The 13959-nt window shown below is 42.1% G+C and overlaps 1 protein-coding gene across 1 annotated transcript in view; it reads left to right on the forward strand.

Annotated features, from left to right (window-relative positions):
• Window positions 1-405: 405 nt before the first annotated feature.
• LRPPRC (leucine rich pentatricopeptide repeat containing) overlaps window positions 406-13959 on the forward strand; it is a 113324-nt gene continuing 99770 nt past the window's right edge. Inside the window, exon 1 of the mRNA XM_055243390.2 lies at window positions 406-845. Within this exon, the coding sequence (XP_055099365.2) occupies window positions 505-845 (341 nt within the window). The 5' untranslated portion in view covers window positions 406-504. The remainder of the gene's footprint in view (window positions 846-13959) is intronic.

Consider the following 13959-nt stretch of genomic DNA (forward strand, 5'->3'; position numbering starts at 1 on the left):
CAATTCCAGCTTTAAAACTACAGGATTTTTGGTAGAATTCATTTATTTTCTAAAGGGAGGCCCGGCGTAAGCGCTTGGGTGGGGACCTGCGCGTTCCTTTACACTGTTCCCAGGCCCTGATAATTCACATCCATGTTGAACCTGGGAGGCAAACGGCAAGGTGCAAAAGACCTCCACGGTTTCTCTGGCCCGCGTTTCTGCGAGTGAAGGGCAGTTCCTATTGGAGATCGAGTCAGCGCTGAACGTTAGCTGCAACATCTGCGCTCGGGGGCGGGGGAAACCGTCCCACTTCCTGGGATCTTCATAGTCGGCTCTCTTCGAGAGTTCTCGGTGTTTTTACTAGCTGGCCTCCCACAAGCCTCTGCGCCAACCTGGGAGGAGTTGACCTCTTGCGGCTCTACCAACAGATGAGTGCAGGGGTGCAACGAATGAACACGATGCCCAGATCGGAGAGGGAAGACGGAAAATAAAAGCTTCGATAATGAAACAAGAAACATCGTTTATATGAATATGACCTTGGCTCCACTCTTCTCAGAGAAGTGCGGCTTTCCATCTTCCAACCTAAAACGATCCCTGGCTCCCCCCACATTTGGCGCGTGCGGCAGTTGGTCTCTGCCGCGCCAGGCGACCCTGCGGTCACATGCTCCTCCTGTCCTTCTGGCGGAGCGTGCTTCCCGCGGCGGGGACGTTCTGGTCATGGCAGCCCTGTTGAGATCCGCGCGTTGGCTGCTGCGTGCCGGGGCGGCCCCGCGCCTCCCGCTCTCCCTGCGCCTCCTCTCTGGCGGCCCAGGCCGGCCGCATGCCGCCTCCTATCTGCCCGCCGCTTGCGCCAGGCCCGTGGCCGGGTGAGTGCCCAGGCCCTTCCTCCAGCCAGGCTGCGGCGCGAGGGTCCCCCGGGGTCATGGGTGCCGGCAGGGACCGGGTCCCGCCTGTGCTCGCCACCCCAGGACCTAGCCTCCCCGGGCCCCGCACCACGCTGCCTACCAGGGGTTTTCGGGTCATAGGGTTAAGCGCGTTCAGAAGGTCATGGCTGCGGGCATGGCCTGCTTCCGGCTTGAATCCTGCCCTCGCCACTTTAGCCTGGATTTTACTGCCCTCGGGGTACCCACGGTCAACGAAGATGAGGGGGGGCTTTGAAGGCTGCTTTGGGGAGTCGGGTGGTGGTCTCTTCCTTACAGTTGGCCAGCTTGGGTGGTGTCCCACGTGTGGTCACTGTTGGTGATTAGTAACCACCTAGCATTTAGATATTGGAAATTTAGCTTTTTGCGAGGGATGGGGCGGCGGGGAGTGGGTTGGGAGTTTGGGTGAGCCACGGATGGCTTAAAGCTGGACGCTGGATTATGGTCAGTTTGGGCTTTTGCCTGCGTTCTCTTGAATGGAGTTTTCCTTCAGCATTTAGGAAGGTGTTGCACGAGTTGGGAACTGTCATGGTAGGATTTGTAAATGTCTTTGTTATTTATTTATTTATTTATTTCGAGACGTAGTCTCGCTCAGTCGCCCAGGCTGGAGTGCAATGGCGCGATCTCGGCTCACTGCAACCTCCGCCTCCCGGGTTCAAGCGATTCTCCTGCCTCAGCCTCCCGTGTAGCTGGGATTACAGGTGTGCGCCACCATGCCAGGCTAACTTTTGTACTTTTAGTAGAGACTAGGTTTCACCGTGTTGGCCACGCTAGTTTCGAACTCCTGACCTAAAGCGATCCTCCTGCCTCGGCCTCCCAAAGTGCTGGGATTACAGGTGTGAGCCACCGCTCCCGGCCTGTAAGTGTCTTTGAATGAATGAGCATATGCAAGACACTCTGTTGGAATCTGGGGATGCACAGGCAAGTTAAACTCTCAGTGGGTATCAGGCGAATAAATGCTCTCATGGTTTGAGGTTTATCGGAGATAGGTTTGGTATAGACTTTTGTAGTGGAGGGGATAAGGAAAGTTGGTGAAAGTGTTCATTTGGTTATTAATAGTATTCTGACCACCAGAGAAGGGGAGATAGGTGCTGAGCTTTTAGCATTAGAGAAACATGATCTTGAAAGACTGATGCTTGTAAATTAAGGTACTTTGAGAGCTCGCATAAGGACCGAGAGCCAGGGATCTGCAGTAGGCTGGGCCCAGACTGCAGCTTACTCCAGATTTATCTGCATTTTATCCTCAATTTATCTGCATTATGCCATTAGACAAGTTTCTTAACATCTCCAGGCCTCAGCTTCCTTAGCTATAAGATGGGAGTAGTAATAGTGTTAGGAATATTGCAGAATTATCTGTATTAAGCACTTAGTATAGGGCCTGATGCCTAGTAAGTGCTTTGTTGGTTACTACAGTAGTCATAACATCTACGGTTATGCAGACCTTCATGGACCAGCCTGAACACCTGATCTCGCCATAAAATTACATGGAGGAAATAATTTATGATTTCTTAACAACTTAGTTATAATCTTTGGAATGGAGCCTACTTGTAATTTGGAGTCTGCCTGTATTTTCTTATTGGGCTTGAACAGTTAACTTTCCGAAATCATGCCTCTGAGCACAGAACTATATACATCTCTTGGTTTTCAGAGTGTCTTTTGAGAAAGTTGTGCCCATTGCTGTTATTTTTCTAATCCTTAGCATTTCTGTGAGGCCAGGGGAAGGTCCGCATTTTCTTTTATCTTCACTGTTGCATTTGGGGAGAACTGAATAAAGAGAGAAAACGGTTTGGTAGAAAGGGTGGTCTAGGTGTTCATCAGACCTGGGTTCTGTTTACTTACTGCATAATCTCAGACATCTTACTAACCTGTCTGTTCCTCTGTTTCATAATCTGTAAAGGCCTTAACCCCTTATCTTTGTAAAGTTGCTTTCTTATCGTTCAGATCTCAAATGTCTCTTCAGAGAAGCCTTACCTCAACACTCAGTCCAAAACATGCCGATCCTATTGTAGATTTATTCGTGGCACACCTCACTTGTTTTTTTCCTTAGTAGAAGGTAAGCTACATGAGAGCAGGACTTTGTCTTGTTCACCACTGTGTGTTCAGGTGATAGCAGGCAATAAAGAAGTAATTGTTCCCTCTTTTTCCTGGACTCTGAGCACTGTATATAGTCTCCTACCCGACATCCTGTAAGCATGCCCAGATCTTGCCCACCTGAAACACAGAACCTTTCCTGGAACTCTATTTACTCTAGAAACTTCTCAGTCTCTTCCCTGTCCATACTTCTCTTTCCCTTTAATGTCCTCACTTTTCATTCACTTTCCTACCCACTGTAGTCACACCACTGTCAAAGGCCATTTTATCTCATTTATTGATTTTTTTATTGTATTTTTGGAAAATTATTTCAAAAGTGCCTTGAAGAACAGTTGCAAAAATTATTCCTCAAAGTGCCTTGAGGGACAGTTGCAAAACCTGGGTGGTGGGAACAATAAACTAAAAATCACCCTTAATTATATCAACCAGAGAGCCATTCATTGATAGCTATCCTTCTAATGACTTATGTATGTGTAAGATGTATGTTTATTTAACTTTTTGAAAGGACCTCTTTTAATTACCAGATCTACTTTATAGGCCTTGACCTGGCATATTACTCTGTCTTCCATTTTCCCCTTCATGAGACCCTTTTCTCAGTATTGATGACACCATTTTTCTAGGTTCTCTTCTCTTTAGGATTTTTCTCATCTGCTTCATTCCTCTTTCTTCAGTTCATCTATTAAATGTTGATGTTCTTGGGATGTTCTTGGTAGTTTTACCTGTGGTCCTTATATGTTTTCTCAACATTTTCATTCTCTTTTGTGACCTTTTCCATTTTTCAGGGCGTTACTTAACCTATCCGATGATGTTTCTCCCAGATATGGACCATCTACTAGACACATCCACCTGCTTGAACTATAGGTACTTCAAAGCCAACACAGCTCAAATTGGACCCCTCCTTCTTCTCACATCTGTTCCTCTTGTGTTCCCTGTTTTCTTGAATGTTGCTGTTTCTACCTGCCTTCCAGAAAGATCCTGGATATCTACGTTTGTTTTCCCATTCATCTCTCACTCCCTTCACCCCCCATTTATTGATTGCGCAAATGATTAAGCCCTGTTAGATCTGCTTCATTTGGAATGCATCCCTTTTCCTCCAACCCCATCATCATTCCCTAGTCTCCCTGGTAATTTGATCATGTCATTTTCCTACTTACACTTAAGCATTGTTGTGGCTCCCATTGGGTCCAGAAAGAGATCCAGACTGTTTATAGCACAGGTGCTTTTTGAGCTGGAGTTGCCTCTGGAGCATCATCTCTTGTGAGTTCCCTCCCGTGGCATCCTGTGTTCTAGCCATACCAGATTACTACTTTGAAGTGCTCTACAGCAGGGCTTCTCAAACTCTAGTGAGCATGATTGCTTGGGGCTCTTGTTAAACTGCAGATTCTGATTTTGTAGGTCTAGTGCTTGTCTGTGGATCTGCAAGGCTTTGATGGGCCATGTTGTATATTTCCATGCCTTTGAGTGTAATGTTGACTCTTGGAATGTGTCTCCCCTTCCCCCTTAGTCAGGTGTCCCCCATCTCTGTTGAACCTTAACTTGACTGCTTCTCCCATTTGACTGGCTCCTTTCTTGTGCCTCCTCTTAGACCGTGTATCACTAAAGCACCCATTAACACTATGACATGTGCACTCAGCAACACTCTGGAGCTGGCTGTAAGTTGCTTGAAGGCAGATACTGTGTCTTACTCCTTTTGCTTTCCCTGGTGTTTAACTTTGTGGCATATAGTAGGTGTCAAATGTTTGTTGAGTGAATCAATGAAAATCTTAAGACATTGAAGAAGAAATATGGTAAACTGGAGGAGATTGAAGGGGTGCTTAACCCATCCATGCAGTGCAGTGTGTCTACGCAAATTCACCCCGAGCTTGATTTCCAGGAATGTCCTATCTGAGGACAAATGAGTTTTAGTGAGTGAAATTGTTAGACATTAGTAATCTGTTTTCAAAATTGTAGCACCAAGAAGTATACCCTTTTCCTTTGTAATATGTGGTCTTGCTCTTCATTTTCCCATTTCAGTACATCTATTTTTCAAATAGATGCTTTCTTAAAAACCAGCTCTTATTCTTTTCTCTGTGAGGAGATAAATACTCTTGCTTTGTCACATACATTTTCCTTGCATTTCTGGATCAGAGCTGCTTATATATTCTTTGTGTGATGGTTTTTAGCATAATACTTGTGTACTTCAGAGGAAAGATAAGCTTTGAGCTAAATCTGTTTGGAAGTAGATCTAGACTAATGATTGGCCTAAAGGTGAAAATCACATACTGTTCTTTGATGGGATGGTGTGATTTTTATTTCTAAAGTTGGAAGAAAACTTCTAGAAAACTCTCATTTTAGAAAAATCTCCTGCAAATATTAAGAATCTGATGGGTCCGGTTGGGTGCTGTGGTTCACACCCGTAATCCCAGCACTTTGGGAGGCCAAGGCGGGCGGATCACTTGAGGTCAGGAGTTTGAGACCAGCCTGACCAACATGGTGAAACTCCGTCTCTTACTAAAAATAAAAAAACAAAATTAGCAGGGCATGGTGGCGGGCGCCTGTAGTCCCAGCTACTTGGGAGGCTGAGGTGGGAGAATGGCGTGAACCTGGGAGGCGGAGCTTGCAGTGAGCAGAGATGAGGCCACTGCACTCCAGCCTGGGCGACAGAGTAAGACCCCATCTCAAAAAAAAAAAAAGTATCTATATATAAGTTAGCCAGGTGTGGTGGCCCATGCCTGTAATCCCAGCTACTTGGGAGGCTGAGGCAGGAGAATTGCTTGAACCTGGGAGGTGGAGGTTGCAGTGAGCCGAGATCATGCCATTGCACTCCAGCCTGGACTACGAAGTGAGACTCCATCTCAATTAAAAAAAAAAAAAAAAAGAAGCTGATGGGTTCTTTGGGGTTGTGAAATCTGTAACATTCAGCCTCTGCTTTGTGAGTATAGATTTATCAATCACAGGGCTAGACAGGCACATGTACAACTATTAGACGTGCTGTCTTTAAGAGAAGAATATAATATTGTGGTATTTCAGAAAGAGGAGCAGTGCCATTTGTTTTATGGCAGGGGGACATTGAGTTTTAGAGAACACATGGTAGTGGATATTCAGAATGTTCCAAAAATAGAGAAGAGCATGAAGAGACTTGGAGGCCATTTATCCCGTGTAGCTGTGTGGGATGTCGTGGAAGTTGATTTCTTGAGGCTACCAAGACTGCTTAGAAGGTAGGTTAGTTGGTGATTGGAAGCCATTGGAGGATTTTAAGTACAGATTTTGACAAAGCTTATGTAGATTATAGGAACGTGGGGATGGAACAACACTGGTATTGCAAATCAGGAGTAATAGGCCTTCAACGAGGTAGTACAGAACTGAAGAAAATATCCTTTTCTTGAGAGAAAGGGAACAGAAGATTGGTGAGAGTGTTAGCAGAATTAAGAAAAGTAGATTTGGGGATTAGGGTAAACAATGGTACCTTTAGAATAGATGTTTATTACTTTCTTTTTTCTTTTTTTTTTTTTTGAGATGGAGTCTCGCTCTGCCACCCAGGCTGGAGTGTAACGGGGCCATCTCGGCTTACTGCAACCTCTGCCTCCCAGGTTCAAGCGATTCTCCCACCTCAGCCTCTCCAAGTAGCTGGGACGACAGGTGCATGCCACCATGCCTGGCTAATTTTTGTGTTTTTAGTAGAGATGGGTTTTGCCATGTTGGCCAGGCTGGTCTCGAAATCCTGACCTCAGGTGATCCACCCACCTCAGCCTCCCAAAGTGCTGGGATTAAAGGCGTGAGCCACCGCACCTGGCCTGATGTTTATTATTGTCAAAGTGTGTTTGTAAACATAACATCATACAAACATTTCAACTTCCGTGGGTTATTACAAATTAGGAAACAGGGTTAGAAGTATAATTTAAGACCTCAAGTTGAGATTCAACTTCAGATACCATGATTCCCGTTTCTGAAATGTTTTACATATGTTGCAACATATGTTACAAGTGTTTTACATATGTTACACATTTGATCTTGTCGTTTTCCTGTTTACAGTTAAGTGCCATGGTAGTTTCCATTGGGTGCAGAATGAGGTCCAGACTGTTGTGTTTTAGATGGTGAAAGGATTACTTATGGACAAAAACATTTTTTAAAAGGCAATATATGATATAAACTTGGGATTTAAAGACTTTCACAGGTAAGTAAACTAGATCTCAGAATGTATATGGAAGGGATCTTCATAGATTCTGAAGAGTGTCTTTCTCCATGTCACGTCATCGGTCCCAATCTGGTTAACTGACTTTGCATCACTTCCTCCATAGGTGAGACACAGGAGACATCCCTTTTGACTGGAGGATCCTGGGAGATGGAAGGGAAATCTGGATAGGTGGAAAGGAGTGGATTGGTATTTCAGGCCAGGAGGTTGTTATCAAGTGTAGAAGGGTGGCTAGTAGCTTTTTTAGTCTAAAATTTTGTGATTTGCCATAAAGCATAAAACTGGGGCAGCTAAATTTGTCTAAGGTTTTTGGAGAATTCAATTCTTAGAGGGAGAAAATTCATTGTGACTTAGTTTTATGAAAGATTTTTTAGGCCAGGCCCAGTAATCTCCGCACTTTGAGAGTCTGAGGCAGGAAGATCACTTGAAACCGGGAGTTCAAGACCAGCCTGGGCAACATAGTGAGACTCCTATCTCTAGAAAAAAAGAAATTGGCCAGCTGTGGTGGCATGCACCTGTAGTCCTAGCTACTTGGGAGCTGAGGTTGAGGTGGGAGGATTGCTTGAGGCCAGGAGTTCAAAGCTGCAGTGAGCCATAATTGCACCACTGCACTCCAGCCTGGACAACAGAACGAGACCCTGTCCCAAAAAAAAGATACAGGAAAGTTATTGTAAAAACTCAAGAGGCATTTGGCTGGGCGTGGTGGCTCATGCCTGTAATCCCAACACTTTGGGAGGCTGAGGCGGGCGGATCACGAGGTCAGGAAATCGAGACCATCCTGGCTAACACAGTGAAACGCTGTTTCTACTGAAAAAAATAACAAAAAAATTAGCCCAGCGTGATGGCGGGTGCCCGTAGTCCCAGCTACCCGGGAGGCGACAGAGCGAGACTCCATCTCAAAAAACAAACAAACAAAAACTCAGAGGCATTTATTGAGCACCTTCTGTAATAAGACAGCTATTATTTATTGAGCAGTGGCGTCTCTTTTCTTTTTTTTTTTTTAGATGGAGTTTCGGTCTTACTGCCCAGATTGGAGTACAGTGGCGTGATCTTGGCTCACTGCAACCTCTGCCTCCCAGGTTCAAGCGATTCTCCTGCCTCAGCCTCCCGAGTAGCTGGGATTACAGGCATGCACCACCATGCCTGGCTAAATTTGTATTTTTAGTAGAGACGGGGTTTCTCCATGTTGGTTAGGCTGGTCTTGAACTCCCGACCTCAGGTGATCCGCCCGCCTTGGCCTCCCAAAGTGTTGGGATTACAGGTGTGAGCCACTGTGCCCAGCTTTTTTTTTTTTTTTTTTTTTGAGACAGAGTCTCTCTCTCTCTCTCTCCCCCAGGCTGGAGTGCAGTGGGGCGATCTTGGCTCACTTGCAACCTCTGCCTCCTGGGTTCAGGCAATTCTCCTGCGTCAGCCTTCCGAGTTGCTGGGATTACAGGCACCTGCCACCATGCCAGGCTAATTTTCGTATTTTTAGTAGAGATGGGGTTTCACCGTGTTGGCCAGGCTGGTCTCGAACAGGCTTCAAGTGATCTGCCTGCCTCGGCCTCCAAAAGTGCTAGGATTACAGGCTTGAGCTACTGTGCCTGGCCCCTTGTTTCTTTTCTTAATTACATTTACCATAATTAATATTCTTTAAAGGTCTAATTTATTAGATTTATTACTAGATAAGAATATTCTAGCCAGTGCCTTATACATAGAAAGCACTCAGTAAATATTTTTTGAATTAATAAATGGAAGAACAGAATTGATGTGATAAGTAAAGAACAATGATAGGATTTTTGAAAAAAGATGGTTTTGAGGATGGTTGATCTGGCAGTTGTATGAAGAGAGGCTGAAGCCTGAGAAACTAAAGATTTGTTGCAGAAATCCATGTGTTCTGAGTTCATCAAGAGCCTCAGATATCTAAGCACTCACTAGATGGGATATAAAGGCTGAGAGACTGCCCAATAAAGTAATTAATTTTGAGTTTGAGGGAACAGGGTATTAGCGGAATAGTTGGTTGCAGTGGAGAAATTTGAAGGGAATACCAACCTTTTTTTTTTGAGACGGAGTCTTGCACTGTCGTCCAGGCTGGAGTGCAGTGGCGTTATCTCGGCTCACTGCAAGCTCCGCCTCTCGGGTTAACGCCATTCTCCTGCCTCAGCCTCCCGAGTAGCTGGGACTACAGGCGCCCGCAACGGCGCCTGGCTAATTTTTTGTATTCTTAGTAGAGACAGGGTTTCACCGTGTTAGCCAGGATGGTCTCAATCTCCTGACCTCGTGATCCGCCCTCCTTGGCCTCCCCTAAGTGCTGGATTACAGGCATGAGCCACCGCGCCCGGCTCATTACCAAACATTTTTAAAAGGCATTATCTTTTTGAATTTTGGATACATTAAAACTCGGGAGGCTCCAGCAGTATATAAAAAGAATTATGTACCGTGATCAAGTGGGATTTATTCCAACTGTGCAAGGCTGGTTCAGCATTTGAAAATCAATCCACGTGATCCAGCGTATCAACAGGCTAAAGAAAACTCAAGTGGAATAGTTAAATTAGGGAATGGTGAAAACGTAGGAGATAAATTTGAGTTCCCCATTTTCTACATTACAGTGCAACAAAATAAGTTGAGAGCAGCTCTATGAAAACTAGTTTTGTACTTTACAAGTGTGTCATAAAATCCAAATCCCTTATTTATCTGCCATTGGAGACTTTCCACTCTCTAGTCTCACTCTCACTATGTAGGTTTAATTTTTTACCACTTTCCAGTGTGAACACCCAATTGCAGCCAGATTAGTTTCTTCGATGCCCTTTTGCCACGTTGAGTTCATTTCAGAATGAGACCGTCTGAGTGCTAACCCTGGCCCTATCATTAGCTTCAACTGTGATGACTTTGGGCAAGTTGCTTCAGTTTTTTCATTTGTAAGTTACAATTTTCTCATACCCAGCACAAATTAAACACATGATAAACATTAGCTATTAATAATGCCTCTTCTATCTTCTACCTGTATCTCCTTTTAAACTCTTGATAGCTCTAAAGTGACACTACACTGATTCATAATATCAGTGAAGAAGAAAAAAAGTGGAGAGAAGAGTTTTAAGAACGTGTATGGCCTGGGCATGGTGGCTCACACCTGTAATCCCAGCACTTTGGAGGCCAAGGTGGGCGGATCGCTTGAGGTCAGGAGTTTGAGACCAGCCTGGCCAACATGTAAAACTCCATCCCTACTAAAAATATAAAAATTAGCTGGGCATGGTGGTGTGTCCCTGTAATCCCAGCTACTCAGGAGTCTGAGGCATGAGAATCGCTTGAATCCTGAGGCAGAGCTTGCAGTGACCTGAGATCGCGCCATTGCACTCCAGCCTGGGTGACAGAGCAAGACTCCATCTCAAAATAAAATAAAATAAATAAAAATGGGCAGAAAATATTTCACCAGAAAAGACATATAGATGGCAAATAAGCATACGAAAAGATGTTCAACAGCTTATATCATTAGAGAAATATAGATTAAAACAACAATGAGATACCACTATCAGAATGGCAACAATCCAGCAAAACGTCGAAAACCCCAAATACTGGCAAGGATGTAGGACAACAGGAACTCTATTGCTAGTAGGAAAGCAAAATGGTATAGCTATTTTGGAAGATAGTTCAGTAGTTTTCTTACAAAGCTAAACATAGATTTACCATTAGATATTTACCCAAATGAGTTCAAAATTTATGTCCATACCAAAACCTTCACACAAATGCTTATAGCAGCTTTATTCATAATTGTCAAAAATTGGAAGCAACCTGAATGTCCTTCAGTAGGCAAATGGGTAAACGAATCATGTATATCTACAAAAGAGCATTATTCAACAATGAAAAGAAGTGTGCCGTCATGCCGTGAAAAGACATGGAGGAACTGTAAATGTATATTGCTAGGTGAAGGAAGCCAATCTGAAAAGGCAGCATGCTGTATGATGCAACCATATGACATTCTAGTAAAGGCAAAACTAGAGACAGGTCAAAATCAGTGGTTGCCAGGGGTTCGGAAGGAGGGTGGAAGGAATGCATAGATCGGGCACAGGGCATTTTTAGGATGGTGAAATTATTTTGTATGATACTGTAAAGGTGGATACATGTCATATGTTTGTCAAAACATGTATACATACAGTGAACTCTAATGTAAATTATGGACCTTGGTTGATGGTTAATGTATCAACGTTGGTTCATCATTTGTAACAAATATACTACACTACAGCAAAATGTTACTAGGGGACACGGGAGGGAGAAGAAAGTGGGAACTCTTCTTTCGGTACAGTTTTTCTATAAACCTAAAAACACTAATAAATTGTGGGTTTTTTTGTAGTCAGTCTCTGCTTATCAAAAAATTGTGTTTATTTTTTTAAAAAAATGGTACAGGCTTAAAAGTAGTGGGGAGGGTCCCATGGAAGCCTGTTTAGTAGGATAGTCTGATCCCTTATATCTTTTTTTTTTTAATGGACATTCAACTATAAGGTCGTTTTCTATTAAAGAGTTAAAAAAAAAACCCACCTTAATTTTTAAAAAAAAACTGAGAGATAATAACTTTAAATGGCAGATTTTACAAGAAAACATTTATGGGTAATTTGAGTATTAGTGGTAGGAGCTGGAGTCTGGAAGGAACCTGAGACATTTAACTAAGAAGTGTAAAGGAGCCAGTGTGATACTCGGATGAGATGATACAATAATTTCCCCTTATGTGGTTATATCAATTTTGGTCCTTAGCATTTGGAGGCAGTGAGCTCCAGCCTGTGCAAGCCTGGTGGGTGTGATCTTCTTGCCGGGCCCCACCGTCACCCCTGGACTTGTTCTGTTCTTTCCTTTCTGTCACGACATACCCATTGCTCCAGGCTGTGAAACTCTTGTTTTCAGGATGTATTAGAGTGAATTTAAAAATAAGTTCTGGACCATATAACTGTGAAGACTTCTTTGGTTAAATATGTAATCCTTCCTCTATCCCAATTTATTTTATAATAGGTTCATGTTTCTACTTAACTAAATCCAAGCACACTTACGAGGAGACTCAGCTGCAGTAAAGACATGTATATGAGAAAAATTTGCCTAGAATGTTCAGAACAATGTGCTAGTTTATAAGCATCTGTTTTCTGCCTGAAATTTGAGTTGGTCTCCTCTTATATTTAAAAAATATCCTGTAGCGGAAGTTTTATTTTTGCTCTTTAACAGTTTATCAGATTTGCATTGTGTAAAAAACTTTGGCAAATAGACTTCACAATTTTGAAATTTCTGTATTAATCAGCTTTTGTTGTTGACTAATATTGTTGCATACTCCTCCAAACTTGACATGTTGTCCTGGATAATTTAAAAATAATGTCACTTTGTGCTTGCGGGACATTAAGAAGGGGATAGTTTAGTAACAACTGATGTGGCAACTAGATAAATGCCTTTTGGAAGTAAGGGATAAATATTATTTATAAGAGTATATCTTCTGTGGTTTGTAGCTTAATTCAGCTCATTTAACAAACTCGAGTCAATTAGCCATCTACAATGTGCTGCCATCATTGGTCTTAAAAAATAAGACATTGTCTTATTTAGTCAGTATCCTGATTTTTTCCATTATTTTCCACCTAGATGGTGGAATCACTAATGGTTAGAGTCATTTCTCCCAGATCACAGTGGTAGAATTTCTAGTCTATTATCAATTACAGCCTCGTTTTATACAGTCTTGAGGTGAAACCTCTAGTATAGCTTCCTTTAGTAAAACATCACATACTTGATCATTCAATTTGTGACTGGTTTTTTCAGATTAATAACATAGGATAGAAACGTAAGTTTTATTTTTAAAGTCACCATTGTGATGAAAATGTGTATGTCTGAAAAATGTGATTATATTATACTTAGTTATTATATAGTTAGTGTATAATAGTTATATTTAAGATATTTGCAATAAATGTGTAAACCACTGATAATTAGAAATCGTTCGTTAAAAGTGATGTTTAAGTACAGAGAAAGCATTTTTAAATGCAACTCAGATTGGTAACAGGTATTCTTCACACATAAGAATTATTTTTTATCTGATATTTTTAAATCAGGTACAGCTTATATTTTTACCTAGAATAGCCTAGAGAAGAAAGTATATGGGAACTCTACTTAATGCACAATTTTTCTATAAGCCTAAAAATCTTCTAAAAAATTGTGGTTTTTTTTTTCCTAGTCTGTAAAAAATTGTGTTTATTTAAAAAAAAATGGTACAGCCTAGAAGCCCTCAGATTTCATGTTAGAGAGCATTTGACTTGCATATTAGACTCCATTACTAAAATAGTGAATGGTTTAAAGATTGCTTGCTCTTTATAAACACATAACGTACTATTCTGACCATACCTAATTTGTAATCATTTTTCTTTCCCTTCTGGCTTCCTTAAAATTAATGATGTTTAACACTTTATTTATTTTTGGTGGCAGTTGTTTTAAATAATCAGGAAAGAATACAGCTAACATTTTGACAGTTGCACAGCAGATAAGAATTAAGAGCATTATCACTATAAAGTGTTTCAACTTTATTTGGACAGATTAGAAATTATTTGGGCCTCAATGATCCTTAAAAAAAAAAAAATCTGCATCGTTTTAGCCTGGACATTGGTCTTCTTTTAAATTCACAGTAAGCTTATACCTAGAAAACTTAAAGGTAGTTATACAAATTTTGGATATATTTTAGATCTCTTATTTACAGAGGTGAGAAGAGCTTTGCAGCATAAACTGCTTCATCTTCATTCATTACCTTGTTTTGGTTAAGGAGAGATCTAAAAAACACTTAAAACACACCATATTTCCATCTGATTT

This window comes from Symphalangus syndactylus, chromosome 14 (assembly GCF_028878055.3).
Source record: "Symphalangus syndactylus isolate Jambi chromosome 14, NHGRI_mSymSyn1-v2.1_pri, whole genome shotgun sequence".
Taxonomy (NCBI): Eukaryota; Metazoa; Chordata; class Mammalia; order Primates; family Hylobatidae; genus Symphalangus; species Symphalangus syndactylus.